General features: G+C 41.2%; 2 protein-coding genes and 1 long non-coding RNA gene across 5 annotated transcripts in view; 2 read left to right on the forward strand and 1 right to left on the reverse strand.

Annotated features, from left to right (window-relative positions):
• lrmda (leucine rich melanocyte differentiation associated) overlaps positions 1–22,939 on the forward strand; it is a 303,283-nt gene that overhangs the window by 55,117 nt on the left and 225,227 nt on the right. The gene's annotated exons all lie outside the window — the stretch shown is intronic.
• znf503 (zinc finger protein 503) lies at positions 11,862–19,266 on the reverse strand. Its single transcript, XM_064317274.1, has 2 exons — positions 18,755–19,266; positions 11,862–18,323 (listed from the first exon to the last, which is right to left on the reverse strand). Exons 1-2 carry the CDS (start codon positions 19,007–19,009, stop codon positions 16,893–16,895), a joined length of 1,686 nt encoding a protein of 561 aa, XP_064173344.1. The 5' UTR covers positions 19,010–19,266; the 3' UTR covers positions 11,862–16,892.
• LOC135244746 (uncharacterized) lies at positions 19,445–21,783 on the forward strand. The gene is made up of 2 exons (XR_010327054.1): positions 19,445–21,609; positions 21,712–21,783. It is a non-coding gene; the product is annotated as an uncharacterized LOC135244746 (long non-coding RNA).

Genomic DNA, 22,939 nt, shown 5'->3' on the forward strand with positions numbered 1-22,939 from the left:
TGTGGGATACTTAACCTACACATCCAGCCTCATACAGTACGTGGATAAGGTATACCTGTGTAAGTTATGTGAGTACTGAACAATATCTCAGGCATAGATTTGCTGCAGAGCAATAACTAATGCAATTTAATCAGCCCCAGACACGCAGAAATGCACATTGTTACATCACCTGCATTTCAGTGGGAGATCATCTGAGTGAATGAGAATATTAATGGGGTTCTGTTTCTAGGGTGAAAAAAGCCCCACACCAGCGGTACATATTGAAGAGGTTTTTTCATGGCTGTTTTTTAGCAGTTGCCCTGGATTGGTGGAAATCGAGGCTGAGCAGGTAGTTTGGGGGTGTGATCAATACAAACATATGGTTGAAGTCGTATATGACTAATTTATGAAAGAAATATAGACTTGTTGAATATGTTGTGGAGACTTTCATATATACATGCTACTACAGTAAAAATATCATATTTCAATTCATACTAGAAAAATAAATCATCATGATTGCTATTCTACAACCATTTTTCATCTTATATTCACAAAGAAATGGCATATCGTAAATCGGTATGTAGTAATGAATCATGCATGCCATGTCACTGACTGAGTACCTTGCAGACTCACAGATCAATTGCATCAATGCAGGCTTGCAGTTCTCTGAGGCTGTAACCCTGGGCTATCCTGATCTGGCCCTCTGAGCCAGGAGTACTGCTGCTTTTCAGTCCTCCCCTCTATTCAGGGACTTGTTCAAACCTGAAGCACCAAGCGGCCAATCAGTGACATTATTGGACTAAGGACTATCAGGCAGAAAAGAAAACCAGCAGTAACTGACCGGGAGAGCCAGTTTCACTTCCCCAGCCTATATAAATGGACAGCGTCATGTGATGGAGAGCCACAATTACAATGAACCTGAAATCTTTAACGGTCCTACGGAATACACGCTGACCCATAAATAAGCTAAAGATGTCACAAACGTCCCCTGAGAGTCAGATACTGAATCTTTGATAAAAGGACCATCTCATTTGACATAAGTGAGCCCCACCAGCAAAGCAGCACCTCCCTGAATGACTGTTTTCTGAGACATGTCGGTAGAATGTCATACTTAAACACTACTCCCATTGGACACAGCTTTAATCAGTACTTTATGTGACACCTAGATACAAATTGGCTAAGAAATACAGCACTCCCAAAATACAACACTCCCATGCTACACTGAGCACCATTATACCGCCTACCCTTGCCTATCCTCAGCAGCTGCAAACATCTGCCTGCTGTGTGCCATCCTCCATCTTAGGTGCTCAAATTAATTATTTAAAACCTCATTATGCTGTCTTCCAGAAGAAAATAAATAAGGCAAAATGACGATTCACAAGCACTCACACCTAATGCTGGCAGAAAATAAATATTTATTGCTTCCTCTAACAATACCAGAATATGTCGACAAGAGGTTCTATGTGTGAGAGATGGTTTAACTTTGAATTTTCTGAAACAGTTTTCAGAGCATTCAGAAGAGTGTTGAGGATTCCCTGTACAGAATTCAGTACTCCATTGCAGGGACACAGCACTTTTCAACAGATTACCGTCAAAAATCATAACTCAGATTTTAGGTACATTGCTGTCTATGTGTCCATTTTGTATCCTTGGAGACAACCTATTGTGGAACAGGGTTGGAGGAGCATCACCATGGAGAGAGACTACCACAGCAGAAAGGATCCACCGTGCTTGGAGGTTGAGACACCATGGGACCTTTTCCTTCTGGGGAAAGAGTAAATGACAGTATCCATGTAATGCTATTGCTAAATATAAAAAATAGCAACTTATTACTTTTGGAAATCAAGCAAAAATTTGAGCTTTGTTTTGTTTAACATGTTTTTCTATTAGGGTGTGTAGGGTGTAAATATGATCAGCTGTGCGGTATTTTGGTAAGAATCCAATTTCACTCTCGCTGTCTGCGGATGCTGCATTAAACCCCTGGTTTTGGTGTCGCCCCCTCCCTGTGTGGGGAGCTCATGGCAGTCTGCTTATGGATGCGCCAGAGCGGTATTAGAGGCATCAGAGCGGCATCAGAGCGGTATTAGAGCAGTATTAGAGCGGCATCAGAGCGGCATTAGAGCGGCATCAGAGTGGCATCAGAGCGGTATTAGAGCGGCATCAGAGTGGCATCAGAGCGGTATTAGAGTGGCATCAGGGCGGCATCAGAGGCATCAGAGCGGTATTAGAGTGGAATCAGAGTGGCATCAGAGCGGTATCAGAGTGGCATCAGAGCGGCATCAGAGCAGTATTAGAGTGGCATCAGGACGGCATCAGAGGCATCAGAGCAGTATTAGAGTGGCATCAGAGCGGCATCAGAGCGGCATTAGAGTGGAATCAGAGCGGCATCAGAGCGGTATTAGAGCGGTATCAGAGCGCCATCAGAGCGGTATTAGAGCGGCATCAGAGCGGCATCAGAGCGGCATCAGAGCGGTATTAGAGTGGCATCAGAGCGGCATCAGAGCGGTATTAGAGTGGCATCAGAGTGGTATCAGAGCAGCATCAGAGCATGCTCACAGCAGATGGACTCGACTCTGAAGGGAAATGAGGAACACCCTCTCTGGCAGGACTCCACTGTTACAAGGGAAGTGCAGGTGTACCCACAGAAAATGGATGTCCTAGGACTGCAGCACCATTACCAGCATATAAAGAACCGGGAGACAGAGACACATACACACGCGCACGCACACACACACACGCAGAGACACACATGTGCAGACACACACACAGTCCCGTACTGCTATCCTTATGAGGACTTCCCATTGACTACATTCATTCCGTAACCTCTAACCCTAACCTTAACCAAATTGTAACTCTAACCCTAAGTCCTAACCCTAAAACAGCCTCATTTGGTTCCGACAGAGATAGTATTACAAGTTCACTCATACACGCCCTAATCTAAAGCAGAAGAGAACATGTCCATTTGCTAAGATCACAAAAGACACATCCCTTAATTAACAATTTAGCCCAGCCCACATTTAACCTCATTTTGTGCATTTTTCATTTTCATATTCAATTTCCTCCACATTTGCAAAAACAATTCTGTGTGAGAGAGCTGTATTTGCAATATAGCAATATAGCATCATCGCATATGTAGAGCTGCTGTATTGAAATATGTATTTTATATAATACATTTTGAGACATCACACATCATGGCGAATCGCGACTAATGAAATCCCGTTATATAATATCTGACAGGTGCAAACCTTGTGAGACTGTCTAGTTTCTGAATGGATAATAACAGGCTAAATGACAAGTTGATTAGGGAGTTGGATACGCTACCTGGATTGATACCAGATAGGCTACCAGGATGTATTTAGTGTACACTGAAAATAAAGAAAAATCTCTTCCTGAAATATCATGTGAAATCTACATCAAGCTCATAAAATACAAATAACAAAACACTCCAAAGTAATTCAATTTAGACCTTAATATTCTATTAATAGATGTTCCTAGACTATTAACTTCAAATGGCTTCAGTGATTTCGGGATGATAGGCCCTGATGCATTTTATTTATCTTCCAGGACATATAGCCTTGTTTCACAGCAGTTATGAAACTTGTCCTTGTAAAACATTTTATGTCCAAGCTTTTCAGAACTGGGCATGGCATGAGAGGAGTCAGTGATAGACTGCAGACGTGTGTTACAGTATACTCCAGGGCCTTTCCCATGCTGCAGAACCGGCAAATATTTATGGAGAAAACGCGCTGGATGTTATCCAGGAAAAAGTTACACGAAGAAATGATGAGGCCCTATAGCTTTTACAAGTAAATGTAATGCTTTGTGTTTTTGTGTTTTAAAAACACTGTATTATTTTGATACATTGTTTGGGACTAGTTTTTTATAGTTTATCTTAGTGCATTTACATCTGGGGTATTCTATGTCTTGTTTCAAAATACGTTCAGATGTATTTTTGTGCATCTCTGAATCGAGGTCATTCTCACACCTGTAACCAGACGGCCGGCCGTTGCTAGCGGTGAGCACCCTTACCTGCAGAAGGACGCGGAGCCTCATCTCACGGCTCTGTGGTATTCCTCTTTTGGTCTGCTTTTATCGGGCACTGCGCGGGCCAGACCTGAATGGAAGTCGAGAGCCTGTTTCAAAGGTAAAACTAAAATTTACCAGACAAACGAGCTCTGGGAGCGTGCAGAAGCCTTGGAGCTCCGTGGGGCTATTCTTTAGCGACACCCCGCGTCTCCGGGTTCGATCCGCGGTGTTCGCGGTGTCTCATCCCTTCCGATGTTTCGAGACGGGCGCGTATCGAGGAAACAGTACTTCCTTGTTGATTTTTCGTTGTGAATGTGATGAAGATGCGACTGAAGGGAGCTGTTCAGTCTCCTAAGTCTGCGGTTGCTCTGGTCCAGTAATGCTTTTCTCTGCACGTGTTTCTGTCCATATCCGCCACCCCTTCGCTTGTGACAGGTGCTATGTGAGAGGGGGGAACAGCAGCTTTAATCAAGGGTAAGGAGTGGGCTTAAATTCGCTGTGGTGGTACAGTGCTTTTATTTTACGTTTGGCCAGCTGGTTATAAATGATAAATGTGGGTATCATACGTCTTGGTTTAGGACATGCTGTGTGGATCTAGAAGGGCTTTTAGGTCCTAATCACTGTGAAGGAACATGTGGATGGTCAGACAGTCAGGCTTTAGGTCAGCCAGTAAGGTTTCTGAATGTGTCTGTCAGTGTAATTTAGTCCTTGCTCAGGTAAATTGACATTTTGAATGGTGAGTGCTTTAAAAAAAACAGCATAAAGATTTTTACTAATGACACATAAGGAAAGGGTAATGGCATTAGAAAGTTTTGACCTATGAAGTATAAGATGCATCAACCAAAATGCATTTGCTTCAAAGTTAATGGTTGGATATTATGACCTTTTTCTTTACTCTAACCCTAAAGATGAATACTGTCTTGTAAATATCATGAGAATATTCATTGTCAGTTTCACATAGCCCTTAGACATGTATGTGTTCTGTAGTATTCTCCAGCTTTTCTATAAGAAAACATCATTACATTATTGTGAATGATTTAAAAAGATGTGGGCTGCCATCAAGTGTTCAACTACAGAGGACAATGGTCATAATTTGCAATTACATAATAATTAATTAATTACTGTCTATTACTGTGTGTCCCAAATCCTACACCTAATTTTGACATCGGGTTTGGGGTGAGATGGGTTAGCATAGGGTGGGATGGGGTAAGATGGGGTAAGATGGGGTAAGATGGGGTAGGATGGGGTGGGATGGGGTAGGATGGGGTAAGATGGGGTAGGATTGGGTGGGATGGGGTAAGATGGAGTAGGATGGGGTGGAATGAGGTAGGATGGGGTAAGATGGGGTAGGATGGGGTGGGATGGGGTGGAATGAGGTAGGATGGGGTGGGATGGGGTAGGATGGGGTAAGATGGGGTGGGATGGGATGGGCTAGGATGGGTTGGTTTGGAGTAGGATAGGGTGGGTTGGGGTAGGATGGGGTAGGAAGGTGTGTGCGGTTGCTGGTAGTAACTTGATATGATGAACCATGGTATTGGAAATGAATAGTAAGTATAGTTCCAGAGAACCAAAGAACAGCAGTTTGCTGTGTGTACACCTGAAGTGCTGCTGAGGACTATGCACCATGTCTAACAGTACTCAGTCAAATGCCCTGTGTTCCTTCAACTCTAACACTGTTTATGAGTCCACTCTGGCAATAGTCGAACCTCGTATAACCTCCGCAAGAGTGGAGTTAACACTGGACATTTTACTGTATACTGCAGTCTGTTGCATATCATTGTTAAATGGAAAAAGATGAATTATGAACTATATAGAGCAGATCTGAGCACCAAATCAGTTCCTAACAAAAATGAAAAGAGGAACATCTTTGATTGCTAATGTTTGCGTATGAATCATTCTGAAGTATTCTCTAACCCGGTGGTCCAGAACAGGCAGCTCATAAATTATGGTCACCTGTTTTAACACACTTTATTGTATGGAAAATGTTTAATGTTTGGTATGGCGATGTGGAATGACGTATTTTAAATCTTGTTCATATTATGAGAAAGTACATTACACCATACCATACTGTGCACACTGCCCAGAAGGGTATGAGCAGGTCTCCTAGAATACGAAACAGCAGGTTTACTGCAATATAGCAAAGACAAACTGAAGGGTTCCAGCATCAGTGCCAATATGGAGCTCGCTCCATTCTTACCCAGAGAAACTGGTGTAAACCTGCAGGAAGCAGCAGAATTTGGGCTGCTAGATTGACTTTTCAGTCATACAGTAAAATAATCATTTTATAGCCTGTTTATTATTTTCATATTACCCTCTTCCCCTCAGTATTATTCTTGATGTGAACAGTTTGTATAGAGATCAGGGCAATGCTCTGAATAAAATATATAATTACAGAAATCTGTTCATTTGGAATCAGCCGGCTGTTTTTATAAGAGCCAGTTAAGAAGGCAGCCCTTTCACGCAGATTGTATAACCGAATACAACATTCAGTTTTTATAGTTTGTTGTAAAAAAAAAAAAGCCCTCAAGACACTGATAAATAATTATATATGTAAGAATAAAGTCTTTTGAAATCTCATTTTTACATTTATTGAGCTATTAACAGTCAGTGACACACAGCGACTTGTCGTGAATATTTATCTCAGGGTCTGAACATTAAGCATTCCCAGGGACGGGTGCATTTCCATAATATATTCTTTGTCAAAAACCAAAAAGTGTAAATGAAGCAAATGGAGACATATCATGGAGCAGACAGCGATCCCCCAGCCGGTCTTAAATGAACTAAATTAGGCTTTCAAGCCACAGGAAGGAGGCAGAAGATGACACATTTTGAGTGACATAGTATTGCAAACGCCATTTTCCCTCCCATATATCACCTTGATGAGCACTTAAAATTTGTAAATCAATGTGGAAAATGACACATAAAAGCCAAGCAGGGTTTGGAGCTGCTTGTTACGGGTGAATTGTTTGCTGCAAGGCCCATTTCCATACATCTTGGGAGATGCGGTTAGGATTAATCTGTCAAAAGGGATGCTTTAGTGTTGATGAATATGACATGTGACCATTAATGATGTTGATTTTATCTCCTGAGATTAGCGTGATTTACTCTGGATGGATAATAATGTGGTTTGCTCGATGCGGCTGATCTGTTTACGAGCTGATTAAATTGTAAGGCCTTGCTTCGTTTCATGCTGTCTGGCTCACAGCTTCATTACCGCAGTCACAGAAGCAGCGACCGCTCCTTCCCCGTGTCACAATAAATCAGCGCATACCGCGCGTGATGACATCACACATTCCGCCATGCAGGCCCCGTAATGACATCATACATTCCGCCATGCAGGACGCGTGTGATGACATCACACATTCCGCCATGCAGGCCACGCATGATGACATCACACATTCCGCCATGGCCCCTCACCCATTTCTACAGCAGGGCAAAATATGGAGACAATCAAATAAGCAGCTAACTTAAGAGCCCAATGGCAATGCCCTACCTGGGACTTCCTAGCTCAATGCAAAGCAAAGCTGGGATTTGACCCCAAAACCTTCTGGCTACACGCTTATTAGCTTCACACTGTTGTGATGTTGGAGGTTTGAAGACAGGAGGCACCATGGGAAATGGGCGGAGTTTTTAGAAGTTTTGCAGAATTGCTAAACTGCATCAGTTTGGGCTGAAATGTGTTGTTATGGTTATTAAAGAACTGGCCTTGTTTGCCGGTCCATTTCCCAGGTATGAAACCCTGAGTAACTGAATTTCCTCAGTAAATATCCATCCGTGTACATTTCCAGCATGTTTCAAAAGGCAAAGCTGCATAAGTTACTCAGGATAAGTGGGCCTGCTAAGCAAAGAAAAACTGACATTGAAAACTAATATTTCAGAGTTCAGATGTATGGTCCTTAGTGCTGGAGTGCTGGTTGCAGTTTTTATCATATTGGGCCCCTCTGCCCATGTGGCAAACATGGCAGACTACAAGCGCTTCCATTAAACCACCACACTCCTGGGATGTCTGTTTCTTAACTTATTTGTCAAAAAAGTAGTTGGACCAGCTTCTCTGCATGTCTAGATAATCTCATTTTTCCATAATAAATCAAATTGGCTTTGTTCTATTTTTGTTAGATACTGCAGTCACATTAAAATGAAATAATATTTATTTTTTCTAACTTCGAAATTTGGAACAGCTGTTGGATACAGCTTAGATTCCTTGTCTCAGACCATACTAACTGATAAAAGCAGAAGTGCTTATGTGTTTTTGATGCATGGCCTGGTGTATGTCACAACCTGATTCATCCTGGCTTGGTACAAACCCATTTCCAGTTGGCTTTGCATTGTGCTAGCGTTGCAACTTAGCAGTGGCGCATGTGCGCTGTAAAACATTTATCTATATTTGCTGAATTTTAACTGTGGACTACTGCTTTACTGAATTACAGAACTGTAAAAAACTACATCTGCAGTAATTAGCTGCCATACCTGCTCTCTGTTATTTATTGTAAACCTATTTACTGTTTAAAGAAAATGCAGTAGTGTGCTGTATCTTAGTTACAGTAAAGCGCTGCACATTTATGAAACATTAAAGGACCTGTAAATTTAAAGTACTACTGTAAATGGCTGACAGCTCTGTTGGCTTTTTGTGTGCGTGTGTACGTGTGTGTGTGTGTGCGTGCGTGTGTGTGCGCGTGCGTGTGTACGTGCGTGCGTACGTGCGTGCGTACGTGTGTGTGTGCGTGTGTACGTGCGTGCGTGCGTGTGTCGCGTGTGTGCGTGTGTGTGTGTGTGATACAATGGTGACGTCAAACATGTGCACTGGCTCTTTGTGTAGCACAGTAACTATAGCAGCGCAGCTGGTGGATTGCGGAGTAGAATTAGGCTGAGCCTCTGACAGGTTGAGTCTAGATCAGGAGGTACTCCCCACTAGTTTAGGCTGAGCCTAACAGTCTTCACTCTGACAGATTGAGTCTAGATCAGGAGGTACTCCCCCCAGTGCAAGAAAATTCAGAGCCCTCTATTACAGAATCACCAGAACCCTTTACCATATGAACTTATTACAGAATCACCAGAACACTTGTGAACTTCTTCTACCGTATGAACTTCTTTTCTCCGCTTGACCTGAGGACTGTACCAGCAGGTCACAGTGGCTCCTTTCCAAGGTTATAAAAGCCCTCTGACTGCCTGCTTTAAAGGGTTAAACTCTGGGATGTTTCTTTAGCCAAAGCTGTCCAGGCTCTTCTGAGACATCCCAGAATAAAACTACAGTAAACACAGATGCGCACAGTTAGCTGAAGGCTGAGCGCTATAGTGGAATAAGGCTGTAAATACAGGCCCAATGTGAGGCCTGGCCACACCCAAGATTCCGCCTGGCCACACCCGGGATTCCGCCTGGCCACACCCGAGATTCCGCCTGCTCTTCCCTTCTATCTGTGGCCTACATATATCAACCCTGCCTGAGATTTAAATGTAATTTCAGTTCAGAGTCCATACTCATTAAAGGAAGAGAGACACTCATACCAAAGCGAAACATCTTCCTGAAAGCAGTTAACTAGTGTCGAAGTTCTCTGGTTTTACAGTGAATGTAACACAGTCCGTACATGCTTCAGTTTCTTGGATGGATGGAAGTGGGGGCCTTTCTTCTATCCCTGTCCTGTTGTTATGGAAAAAAGAAACAACACTAGGAATATGTTATTTTACAGGGCCTCTACAAAATTATCATCAGGAAGGTATTTTTTTGTAGAGGCATTTGGTTTCCCAGTGATACCCAGCGATCCATTGGATGACATTTTTTAGCTCAATGCCAATTTGCTATAATATCACTAATGGGCTAATTTAAAAAAAAACTGGCTGGCAAACAATGTTCATTTTTTTCCTTTGTCTGAAATAGTGAAGCTTTGATAAGAGTAGTTTAAAAAAAATGTTTTTCCAACTTTCTAAGTCAGTGTTCTAGAACTGCTTTGCTTTCAGTTACCAGCAGTGATGGTTACATCAGCATTGGAATGTTCAGTTGAGAAAATTCATATCACATGGAGTATCTGTGATGTCACGCTTTAAATGCTCACACAACACTGATACTGGGAATGCACAAGATTGCGCAGGCGCCAAGTTGCTGGCTTGTGGTGTAAAATATTATTAGCTGTATTAGCTGTGCAGCAGAATTCAGTTACAGCATCGAGGTTAGAAGGCAAAAGCATCACGATTCGCAGATCATCCCAGACATTTTGATGTATGAAATTATTCCTCATATTCTCAAAATGACTCGCTGTAATATACAGTGTGGATGATAGTTTCCCTCTTTCCATACGGCAAACCTCCATCAGAGTTTCTGTGCTTTTAGGGAGCTTCCTTTTCAAACACTGCAGCACAGTCCTTTGAGGCTGCAGGTTTATGACGTCATTATTTGTGCTGAGAAGCCCAAAAATCATTACTTCTGCTGGCACAGTCTCGGAGAGGGGGCGAAGTCTTTTCTGGTTTGAATCACTGCCGATACCTTTGACCGCAGCCTTACTGACTGCATGCGATTGTTGAGAAGATATTGATTATACCCCAAAAATTCTGAACTGCACTGCTTTCACTGAACTGACAGTGGAGACGGTTGTGTACACAGTCATATTCACGTCCACGTTTCTCCGAGTTGCATCTGACTGGAGCGTGAGCACTGCATTTGCCCACACTCACTTCGGTCAAAGTGCAGCGTGGGGCAACTGACAAAAAAAATTATGTTCATAAATTGAATATGATTCTGAAATATTGAACACGATTCACAAATATAGAGTTCAATGCGCTAATATAACATGATTCCCAAAACATAAGCGATGATTTGTAAATGTATGTTATGATTGTCATGTATTTAATGTCAAATATCTCAGTAAATGACCCTCACATAATTACAACTTAATATGCATGTTCACCATTCCTTGTGCAAAGCGTTGTGAATAAATTGATAGCAATTAACAAATAAGGTTTTACCACATAATGGAGATTTCAAATATAGTTATATTGTAATATATAATGTGTATGTGACTAGATGTACAGTGAGTTCCGTGACATTGTCTTGCTGTAGGATGACGTGCCATTCCATGAGTTTGGAGGCATTTTGTTGATCCTGAGCAGATAAGATGCTTCTGTACACTTCAAAATTCATTCATCCGCTGAGGTCAGCAGTTAAATCATCAGTGAAGACAAATGAGCCAATGCCTGTGGCTGCCACACATGCCCAAACCGTAACACCCCCACCCCCGTGTGTCACAAATGAGCTGGGCCTGGGGCTGCCACACATGCCCAAACCGTAACACCCCCACCCCCGTGTGTCACAGGCGAGCTGGGCCTGGGGCTGCCACACATGCCCAAACCGTAACACCCCCACCCCCGTGTGTCACAATGGCGCCACATGCCCAACGTAACACCCCCGGGTCCAGTACTGGTCGGCTACACATGCCCTACACCCCCGTGTTACTGGCCTGGGCGCACACATGCAACCGTCACCCCTGCCAGCGCTGCCTGGTCTTGCCTCACTTGCTCTTGCCTCTGATCCAAGTGAATCTTGGTCTCATCTGTCTGCAAGATTCTCGAGAACTCTGCTGGCTCTTTTAGGCTCCTGGTCGTCCTGTGTTTGCGTGTGAGTAGCAGTTTGGATCTTGCAGTGTAGGCTCTGTAGTTCCGTCTGTGACTTCCTTTGTGGACAGTAGTTACTGACACGTCCCCACCTGCCTCCTCGAGAGTGTCTCTGGTCTATCAGACAGGTTTTCGGGGTTTCCTTCTTTATGGTGAGGATTCTTCGGTCATCAATGTAGAGGTGCTCCTTAGCCTACCAAGCCCTTTGGGATTACTGAGCTCACCAGTGCTCTCTTTCTTCTTAATTATGTTCCAAGCAGTTGATTTTGATGAGCCTAAGGTTTGGCGTATGTCCCTGACTGTTTTTTTTTTTTTTAATTATTAATTCTCAGCCTCATAATGGCTTCCTTGACTTTCTTTGGCACAAATCTGGTACTCATGTTGACAAACACCAATAACAGACTCCAAAGGCAATCAAAAGTCTAAAATAGAGATTAGATGCTGAAAACTCTCTTATACCTGAACTATGGGAGCAAATAAAACACCCGACTAATCAGAAACACCTGAAAGGGGGAACTATTTATAATAAAAGCTGAGAATCTGCTCTTTAGCGATGTGTTAATTGTTTGATTACAAATCTAAAATTTGGGAGTACAGTGCCAAATAAAAAAAATTAATATGTCCTTGTCCCAAACATTATGGAGCTCACTATATATATATATATAGGGTTATTTTATGCAGAACAGTACAAGTGCTAGTACTATACAAATGTTCATGGAAATGAAATAAAAACAACCGCTGTTCTTTGTAAGCAGAATCTCCAGTGGTTAGCCAGTCAGGAGTCACAGGCTGAAGGATAAACAGGCGGTATTGGTTTCAGACCAATTTCAGTAATCGCACTTCACAGCATCTGAGCAACTCTTGGCAAAAGTGTTCTTTCTCTTGTTATTTTGACAGAAATACATGACTGGACAAACATTTCCCGTATTAAATATTAAAGGAACCTTAGCGTTTTTGAAAGAGCTCTCCTTGAGCCAGTCCTCTTAATGTTGCAATCCTTTACACACTGACCCTCACTTGACCTTTCAAACTTTGACCTCACTTTTGTTTCATCATGATTCTGTTCAGCTGTCATCACCTACAGAACCCGGAGACACTGCCATTAACAATATGTGAAACTTATTTTTTATTTATATTATGGATGCTTCATTTCATTTTTATTTTGGTAGATCTGCTGTATTTTGGTCACTCAGTTATTTACGCTGAAGTACAGTAATAATAAAATGTTCTTTCGTGTCTAGTATTCTCGCTCTGTTATCGTCTTTAGCAGCCTGTTCTGCTGATTTGATTAGACCATCTGCAGTATAAGTAGGCCTATGTCATAGATACGTCATATTTATTTATGTGAGTACCTCTTTGTATTCTCTATCCACTCTGGGAGTCTGGGAGAGGGGAGTAATTTATGCGCACATGTGCCCATGTGCTGTTTCTATGACAGCCCAAGGGGGCGTGGCCTCATGATGAATTGCTCTTTCCAATGGGAAGGTCTATACAGCTGCCCTGACGGGGGAAAACGCGGGCAAAATTGGAAACGCTGCTCTTTTTCACTGTCATCGCACCAATCTTAAACTCGCAGGGACTTCAGCAAGAGCAACATTTTTGCTTTTTGCTTGAGAATAAATTAAAAGCCAGAAGGGTGACATGTATAGATACTGTTAGTATGTGAAAGACTTTGGAAGTGGTAAGAAGTTACCAAAACAGTTTGAAACTGGAAAATTAAATGCGTGGGGTGCATTGTACACAGTAGCGATATATTTTAAAAATCGGTAGTTTGTATTTGAAAATAATATAAAAATAAGGACGACTACCATAGCCTGCTCATGAGTTTTTGTTCACAATATTATCATGATTTATCACAAAATGAATGGAGGAACTGATGTCTTTAAACTCACCGAGTGTAATTAAATAGAAAACTATAGGCCTACACACAATTAAGAAAAGGTTCAAGGCACAATTACAAATACGGAATTATTGGCTGCTGTTTTCATCTGCTGGTGTGTAATTCAAGTGCAAAAACTTTGTGTAACGTTATTCGCACAAAGCCTTGCTCATAAGGTTAAACGAAGGTTATTTTGCAAGCTATGCTACATATCACGACCGATGAAGGCTGTCGGGAACGTTGTTTTTCATGTGTTGAGTGTTACCACGGTAACAAAGCTACCATTGATAAAGACTGCCATTTAGCGTTCCTCGCGTTTTCAGTCCACCGGTCATAAATGCTTAAACATGTATTTTTACTTGGCCTACATATTTTATTTATTTTCTTTTTTGGTGTGTGTAAATATGCTTAATAATACAAAATGCAAGTGTTAAATTACAAAACTGATCAATGGAAATGTATTCTTTTAATTTTACTTTTTTTTTTTTACAATTCATAAATTTATGCATCTACTTAGGTCTATTCATTTCTTTTTCTCTAACATGCGTGTTAAAGATAGTTTTAATTCAGAATGCATGAAGCTGACTCATGGGAATTAGTCTTTAATTTAAAAAAAAAGCTGATAAGATTTATTGTTATTATTATTATTATTATTAGATACCCAAAATATTTCTCCATTGCAACTCTAATCAGCTACACTTCTGTGAAGTGAGCACTGAACACCCATGGAAGTATCACGTGGTAGAGGCTGTAATATAAGCATAAACGTTTAAATTGTCCCCTGCTGAGTTTTACTAATCAAACAGATGAGATATAGACGCATTACGGAATCTCATAGCTATTAAACGCCCTCACTGTGTGTGGCGTCTTTCTTCTATGTTTTTCTATATTTTAATTAAGGTACAAAACGTATTTTGTCATATTGACCCCATTATTAATTTTTCATTTGGCCTGCATTCATTAAATATAGTGCCAACCTGACCTGGTTCAACGCTACATTTACTATTTGACATTTAAACACAGACGCGCAAATTATCCCACTGCTCTAAGCCTTAATCGAATGTAACCCCCCACCACCACCACCAAAAAATAAATAAAAATAATAATAAAAAGATTTTGGTATGTGTCCTTAGGTAGAGTTAAAAAATAGATGAATATACCATATAGTCCAAGTACAAATCCGTCATTTGGTGAAAAGCAGTTATTTTAGTGCAAATTGGCCGCGCGCCATTGTGCCACTATCCAGTTCTGACATGTGGAATATTTTCCAGGGGATCTGTATGCACATCGTTAACATTATTCCGTTTCGTGGCGTTGCGTTGAAGATGGATGAGAGTGCTGTCAGGCTTTAGTTCTTCAGGAGATGAGAAAATACACCATGGCTTTTAAAAAGCGTTCAGAGTGAGAAGTGGGCTACTTATTTTACAACCATTAGGAAAATATTTTTTTTTTTTGCAAAGCTTGCCTTCCTGTCAGACTTCCGTCAGTCTTTTTTTCTCCCTGTGAATAAAATGATCATGCATGTTTCACTGTTGACTCAAGGCGTCAATACATTTTACACACCAAACCTAATTGCCAATACTGCGAGCGAGTTATAACTTGGAACAATAAGGGAAGATTTTAGGCAACACATAAGAGCATAAAACGGTGCTACAATTGCTATATTTTGTCGTAGCCTTCACCACTAATATAAATTGTCGTAGAGAAGCCTTCTTCAAAGTGTTATTTTAATTCACCGGTAATAACCCAATTTTTTTGTAGATTTGCTTCAAGTAAAATAAAAATAATTTTAAATAGATATATTCGAACAGAATTACAGTAATGACAGTCACATATAAAGTATCCTTAGTGTAATATTAACAAAAAATAACGCAAACAGAAAAGATAGCTGTTTCCAGAAAAAACGTGCTGATGAAACTTTAAAAAAAAAAAAAACATTTGTGCAGTTTCCTGGCGCTAAGCCTAAGATATTATACAATCAGTGTATTTCTTATGCTTCTGTAAAATATTAAACGATGGCCTTCTGATGAATTTTTAACAATAGGCCTACTAACAACTAGTTTTATTGCTGTTAATTCTCGTTTAAATGATCGGTACGTCAAGTGCCTGCGCGTAAATACATTTTGCATTGAGTACCTTAATATCGATGGCCTAAAATAACGACAAATAACGAAGATTGACAATATCTAACATCTTTTCCAGTGAAACATAACGTAGCCTTTACTTTTTATTTAGACAGGAGGGGTTTTATATGTAATGCATGTAGACACGCCGCTGAATACACATTCAGCATTTTTCATGTTTTTCCCATCCAAAACGAGAATTTAGTGAGCTCCAGTTCTCAAAGGTAGTCGAAATGCCAATTGTTTGTAGTCGTAACAACAATAGATAGCCTACGGCATTTCCACATACTGCATTTCACAATCCATAATATTTTATATTCAATTTTTTAAAAATTAATTCAATTTAGTAAACATAAATATATAAAAGGTAATAAAACACATGATGATCAGTTGTTCAGAATCAATAGTACGTGTAGATTGCTCAACAGCTTGCGTTTCCTTGCTTTAAATTGCGCTTGAAATACAAGTACAGTTCAAAAATGCATCACTACGAATCCATCGTTTAAACTGTAATATGTAAATGTATTTTGTTAAGAAATATTGTTTAACTTTCGTATAGGCTATTGTTGGATTTACTTAGAAATCAATTCAAGTTGAACCAGACAATCCATATTATGCGTTGCTTAAACTGGAATAAATGTCATTCAGTGCAAGTATATGAACACGCGTACACTACCCACTGCTTTTTAAAACCTTGGTGATCCCCACTCTGTATAGCTATAGCGGATTAAACATCTATGCCAGATAGAATTCTCTAAAATGAATTCAGTGGACATTTTCACTACTGCCTCTGTATATTCTGCGCGGTCGTACAAAATTATGAACACGGAGTTTTGGAACAGAATTGTTTCTTATTTTCCAGAATACATACAAAAAATACCAATTCTCTTTCCATGGTATACACCTTAAAAATAATTGCAATTTAAAATTATATGGACAAGTTGGGATTTTAGTAACAAACATGCATGTAAATTTTTTTTCTTTTCAATCAGACATTAAATAAGAACGAACCATACAATCATAGCAATTTCAAATAAACAACGAAAGGAACTCCCTCAATTTCCATTAGTGCCTAACGTGGGTTTTGACTTCACCGATTGAGTTCCGTTTAAAAGTAATGCACTTTGAATTTTTTTCCATTATTTTATATCTTCTTTCCTCGCTTGAAGCTAACATAAATAAATACAGCAAGTCCACGGATCCAGTCCTTAAGCGGACAGTTAATGCAAAAGTCTATATTTATCGTTTTATCTCTTACAAATATGTGACCGTCGGGCTGTTTCTTTTCACTGGTATCCAAGCGCCGAGGCTGTGGTAAGTCTTTGGCCGTACAGTGCGTACGGGGAGTAGTACGCCCCAGTGGCTGCAGGCACGGGCACTGGGGCACCAGGGGTTGGCAAAGGGCTCTTAGAATATGGATGGTAGCGGTTGCTTAGTCCTAAAGCGTGATGTGGGCTCCGAAGCGCCAAAGTCCCGGGACTTCCGGGGGGTCCTGTCGGTGGCATGTGCATGTGGCATGCCATCGCCGCGGCTGCAGCGCTGGCTAAGGACGAAGAGCCGGGGTAACCTGATAACAATTTCTCTGTTCCCGAGAACGCGGTGTGGGTCCGCAGGTGGTTCAGAAGTTCTTCGGATGAAGAAAAGCGCTTGTCGCAAGGTCCGTTAGCTGACACCCAGTTGCATATGTGCGGTAAGGGGTCGTTGGGGAGCATGAAGCCGTAAGGGTACAGAGGGTGTCCGGTAAAAGATGGCGGCGAGGAGTGCATTCCGTGTAACGGGTGCGTAGGGTACATTAGTGGATATCCGGACTTGAGAGCCGAAGCGGCCGCGGCCGCCGCCGAGTCGTGCGCACAAGAAGCACCGGCCGCTCCAGCCAAGTGGCTTGCGCAATGATAGCTCAGGCAGTACGGGTCTCTGCACAGACTGGCAGACATTATCGATGGTGGTGAGGCTCCCGCTAAAGGGCTCGATCCTGCTTTACTGCAACCCAGTGAACTCGCAAGTTGTGCATTTACCAGGCTACCTCCGGGTGGCAGGAAATGTTGAGGATAACCAGCATACGCCCCTGCCAAGGTGCCAGGATATGTCATGCCAGCGGGCGGAAGAGGAAACACCGTTTGACCAGGTTTGTAAGGGGAAACGGGGGCCACAAGCCCTGACCCGAGTACCGACGCTGACGAACTTGAGGAGACAGATGTAGAATCTGACGTTACAGGTTTTGATCCAGTTGTGGTCTCCTGTTGGTTGACGTCCACGTTAATTCCAGCGCAACTAACGCTTATCCTGCTGTGACTGATGCTAGTGGTTCCAGACACGTCCACGACACTGTTTTTATTACTTTCAGCCTCTTTCTTGTCCTCGCGCTCTCCCAATTTGCCCTCCGATGGCAACGGAGATGCAGAAGTGCTGGAATTGGGGCTGCCTGTCCTTGGCGTGAACGGTTGGCAGGTGGCGCTAGGCACACGGAAACCAGTTTTCTCTCCACTAGATGCCCCCGAGGACGAATCCTTCTTCTCTGACGATTTTGAATAAGGTTTAAAACTGGATTTGTCTTCAACTCCGATGTCACTTAGTTTTAATGGACCGGTTTTGGAATCTTTGTCATTAGATCCATTTGAGGTTACAGAGGACAACTTAGAAGCGGGTGGCGGATCAGGCTTGCCGATTTGAGAGCAGGTTTGTGCCAAGAGAGCCAAAGGACTTTTCTTGGCATCCAACTGCAAAAATAAAAATGGATATTATTCACTCTGAATAGTATTCAACAGGCCAGACAGGTAATATAATAAACAATTACATGTACATTTGGATTTTGTGACCATTATTACGCAAATCCAATTCTGCGATGTAGACTATCGCATTGCGCATAGTTTTGCTAGCCTTATGGGAGACTAGATTAACATTCCATGCTTTAAAATGCGTGTAGCCTGCCATTAGCCCATGCCACAGTTATAAAAATTAAACATATTAAAAACAACGATAAATTCTGCAAGAAAAAAGTCAATTGTGAAAATGCGTCAGTTCAGCGATTCTGAAATCAGGTCATGTTTTGGCATTATTATAGCTTATTCAGTAATAAGAATAAGCCACACAATAACAATTCCTGAACAAATAATAGTATCGCTCTTGTGTACATAATACCACACCTTACCTCAATTGGACTAACCGGTGTAGATGGCAAAGGCTGCAGATATTCTGGGTGCAAAATGTGTCCTGTCCGAGCCGTAAGCATTTTCAAAACCTTGATGGGAAGACGGTTAGCTTGCCGTACTGGGTCCGAGGGAGGAACAGAGTGTAGAAACGGTTTATTTATGTTCGCGGCGCTGTTATTCCGAGAACCACTGCTTTCCCAAGCTTGATTTGTTTTACTATTTCGTAGAGCAGAGACCGTGGGCGATGTGATCATGACCCAATGCTCACGGATAATGGCGAGAAAGCATTCATCTGATTCATCAAGAATTAGACAGTCATATCTTCTCTGAAAATTCGATAACTGAACGAGTCCCAGACATACGGTTGGTGTGTAATCCCTCTTAACAGTGGCGCAGGCGGGAGTGGAGTGCGAGGCTATCGCAGACGCGAGGTTGTGTCTTGCACCATAGGAACAGCTCGCTGTGTGTCTTCCCGCAGGTCCGTGTGCTAGTCCTCCCAACCCAAGATATGGCAGGAATTCCTACTTCAAAAGCAGCTGAATTAGTCTGAGATTAAAGCCTTTGCCGCCTTCCAATCAAATGGGACCCCGAGGTGATTGGAGGGTCAAGGGGATGTGACGTTCCCCTTTTTGCAAACGCTTCTATTTTGACAGTTTGTGGGAGGAGATTTTTAAAATGTTTTGGTTCTTACGCACGTTTTCACTCCTAGATGAATAGTTTAAAATATGAGAACATCGTCGTATGTTATTTTTGTTGTCATTTAAAATGTACAGATATATGTTTTATGAACGTTGTAGCACGTCTGTTTTGGATGACCACGTATTTGAGGTTATTAGCAAAATGTTTAGCAAAACAAACCAAGGTTGTTATATATTTTGTTCTATTTGAGAACTAAAAATTGTGTTTTACCTAACAGTTATGTTTTATCAGTGTTTTAAGTGACACTTGAACAGAAGATTGGCTTGTCGCTATATTTTTATTACCATATGAAATTCAAGTTAATATTTAATGTATGTGTTTACATTATAGCCTCTTGGGGTCATCGATATCAAAGTGCAGTTTTAAGGAACCGCAAACACAAGACCAACTTTTCTGTGTGCGAGGCTTAAATTCCCCAATCAGACCAACGCTGACGGGAGAGGACCAATGCAGAGACAGAGAGGCTGCGAATGTCCCGTTTTTGTTTAATATACACCTCCTTTCTGTTTCTGTCCCCGCCCCTCTGTCAACTGTGAATTCAGCGCCACCGCAATCAATCAGTTATTTGTCAGTCCTTGTCAATCCGCCCTTGATTTATGTCCAGGGTTTGTCGCTGATTACAAGCTTTGTGAGATTGGGAAAGGAGGAAGGGAAAAACGGTCATTCTGAAAAGAGTCATTTGATTTGTGGAAATAAATTGTTTTCGGTGTTAAGTCAGCTGATCTCGCTAACAATACCGGACTGGAGAACTGGCTGGGATGACAGACTATCTTTAAATTAAGCATAATGAAGTCGGATTCGCTTCAAACAAATAACTCGACGTTCTGCGATCAACTAAATCTTGGCGGTAGCCTCCTAAATCCAGTTCGCCTTCATTATCGAAGCACCGCTTTGACTACGTTGTAACCTACTCCAGGTGTAGGCTACTGGATCGACCTCATTTAAAGCAAAATAATACAGTGAAATTACGTGGGACTTTATGCCACTTTCGCGGTCGAAAAAGTTCGTGGGTTGTCTTTATATTAAGAGACCTTATAGGCACTCTTGAGTTCTTTCTTTTTAACCAGTGCCGGAAGAGACAGTTTCAATGCTGTAAGAGAAGAACGGCTGTTAGCCGCCCCACACTGTGCATATAATAGTATGCCATTGCTTTTGTTTTCCCGCTGGCTTGGTGGCCTTAACAATTTTCAGGAGCAACCAAAGGTCACTTGGAGATAACGTCTGACACATGTGGATTGTGGAAAGAGTTTAGGACTCTGGGAAAGTTCCCGACCTATTTTATTTTTATTGTATCGTTGGCATTCCTAATCGTCTTTTCCTTATAAAACCTAGAATGATGGACTGAGTTTTTTTTTCAGAATTTGTTGCATTTTGGAGCCAATTTTTAATTTTCCACATTCATGGTTTATTTTTAATCCTAAACGTTTACTGTCTGCAGGAAAATAAAAAATATGTCACTGGTTCATTTGGAATTCATTGCAAGTTACGAAACAGTGTCTTATAGGACCGGGGAACTTTGGTTTTCACGTTGTGTTTATTCTGTCTCTTCTGCTAAAGTTAAGTTTAATCATTGCTTGTAGGGTGCAGTCACCTCTGGGACGATGCGAATTTTCTAAGGTAGCCTAAATCAAAATCGCAGCAAAAGCCTGTTAATGTGCTCACGGGAGGTGCTGACCGTCTTCTGTGGGCTCTTTTGGGGATAAAACACTTCGATAACGCCGCTATTAACGGAATGCCGGAAAGTCGTAGTTACTGAAGCTACTGCACAAACCCGGATTCACTGCACAGTGGGGAAAAACCCTCCGGCTCTTTTGCGATTACGTATTTGCCTTCGACATCATAACAGCTCCATAACAGGTGAACAGAAAATTAATTAACTTGATTCATTTTTTTAAATAATTAATGAGCGATTTTTGTTATATTTAATATATATATATAAAATAAGTTATTTTAAATATAATGGGAAAATGAGGAATGAAAGGATAAAAAGTGGTCTTCCAGACCTCTGAGAACAGAAGTTTAAATATGCCCAGAACTGTTCGCCGTTGAGGTGGTTAATCAGTATTGAGGCTTCGGGGCAATGGGCAGGTTTTCAAAGCGGTATTCCTTTCATCTGAAGCTGGATGGAGGCGCTCAATTAAAAGTCTATCAGTTTGTAAGTAAATCAACGCCTATCAAAGTTGTCACATCAAACAAAACGATTATTATTGCACCCCGCCTCCCCATTAATCTCCTGCTATGGTAATCCATTTGACAGGTCGCCACGGAGAGCAAGAAAACCTGGAGTGGACATCTTCTGAAATAAATAAAGAAAAATTTTCCTTCGAAACATTGGGAAAGTTTATTTATTTATTTGTCGTATGTGTGCATTCGTCTTCTATTTCCGTATTTCTGTGACGGCTTTGCCAACGTATTGTGAATAAACCAACTTTATTTTTTATTGCATCCAAAATTGTGGGGGAAAGGCTTCTACAATATTACTTTATAAAATGATAAACTTGAGATATGCCTTAAACGACGCTATAATGCGCCTAGCCAGCGGGAACCCTCTGAGCTGAAATAAGCCTGCATGGAAACTTGAACACAATGTTCACATTGACTGGCTAGCCCCTTCGGTCGGAGTATTTTTGCTAATCCATAGCCTGGATGCCATTTTCCAGTACCAGTGCACATTTTGGTTTTGAATGTTGGTACTGACCTGCAGTGACAAATGTGTATGTGCTAAAAGCAAAAAATATCAGGTGTGCATATATACAACTATAGGCATTTTGGAAATCAAGAACAATACATTACTATACTTTGCAGTGTAATAAATTGTCCACATTAACAGTAGGCCTAAATTGTGTAAATAAATGTTTCAAGGCTAATCCACCGTGACTGCTCTTTTTAATCTGCCTCAACTCCAAATTAGATGCTATATCACTAATAATAATAATAATAATAATACATTTTATTAATATTTCTACACGTGATGTATATTGCTAATTCATTATGGATCTGTCCAACTTCCTGAAATATTATCCACGCATTTAAAAAAGTTGTTGTTCATCAGAAGTTTAATACATGCGGAAGATTTGTCATTGACACCGCGGTTGCTGTTTTCTATAATGGCTGTCGGAGAGGCTGACACCGTGCTTGAGTTATTGGGGCAGAGAAGGGCAGCTATAAATTTCCAGTGTCAGGCAACCCCGCCACCCCCTTCTTTTTGTCCGCGTGATATATGGCCTTCTGCACCGGACACCAAATACTTTGTATTACCCTTAAATGGGAACACATTTTTTGAGGGGTATAATTCACCAAGTCTAAATGGAAAGCTTTAAATGCCTGCCAATTTTTCACAGCAATGACATGTTAATCCCAGTATGCAAATGTAATAATTTACGGCACAGCAGTACCATATGTGTTATAATTCTTTCACCCAATTTCAGTAGAAAAATGCACCTTTTGTAGGGCGGTGTGAAATCCTTATAATTTTTAAATTTTAT

Source organism: Anguilla rostrata, chromosome 18 (genome assembly GCF_018555375.3).
Source record: "Anguilla rostrata isolate EN2019 chromosome 18, ASM1855537v3, whole genome shotgun sequence".
Taxonomy (NCBI): domain Eukaryota; kingdom Metazoa; phylum Chordata; class Actinopteri; order Anguilliformes; family Anguillidae; genus Anguilla; species Anguilla rostrata.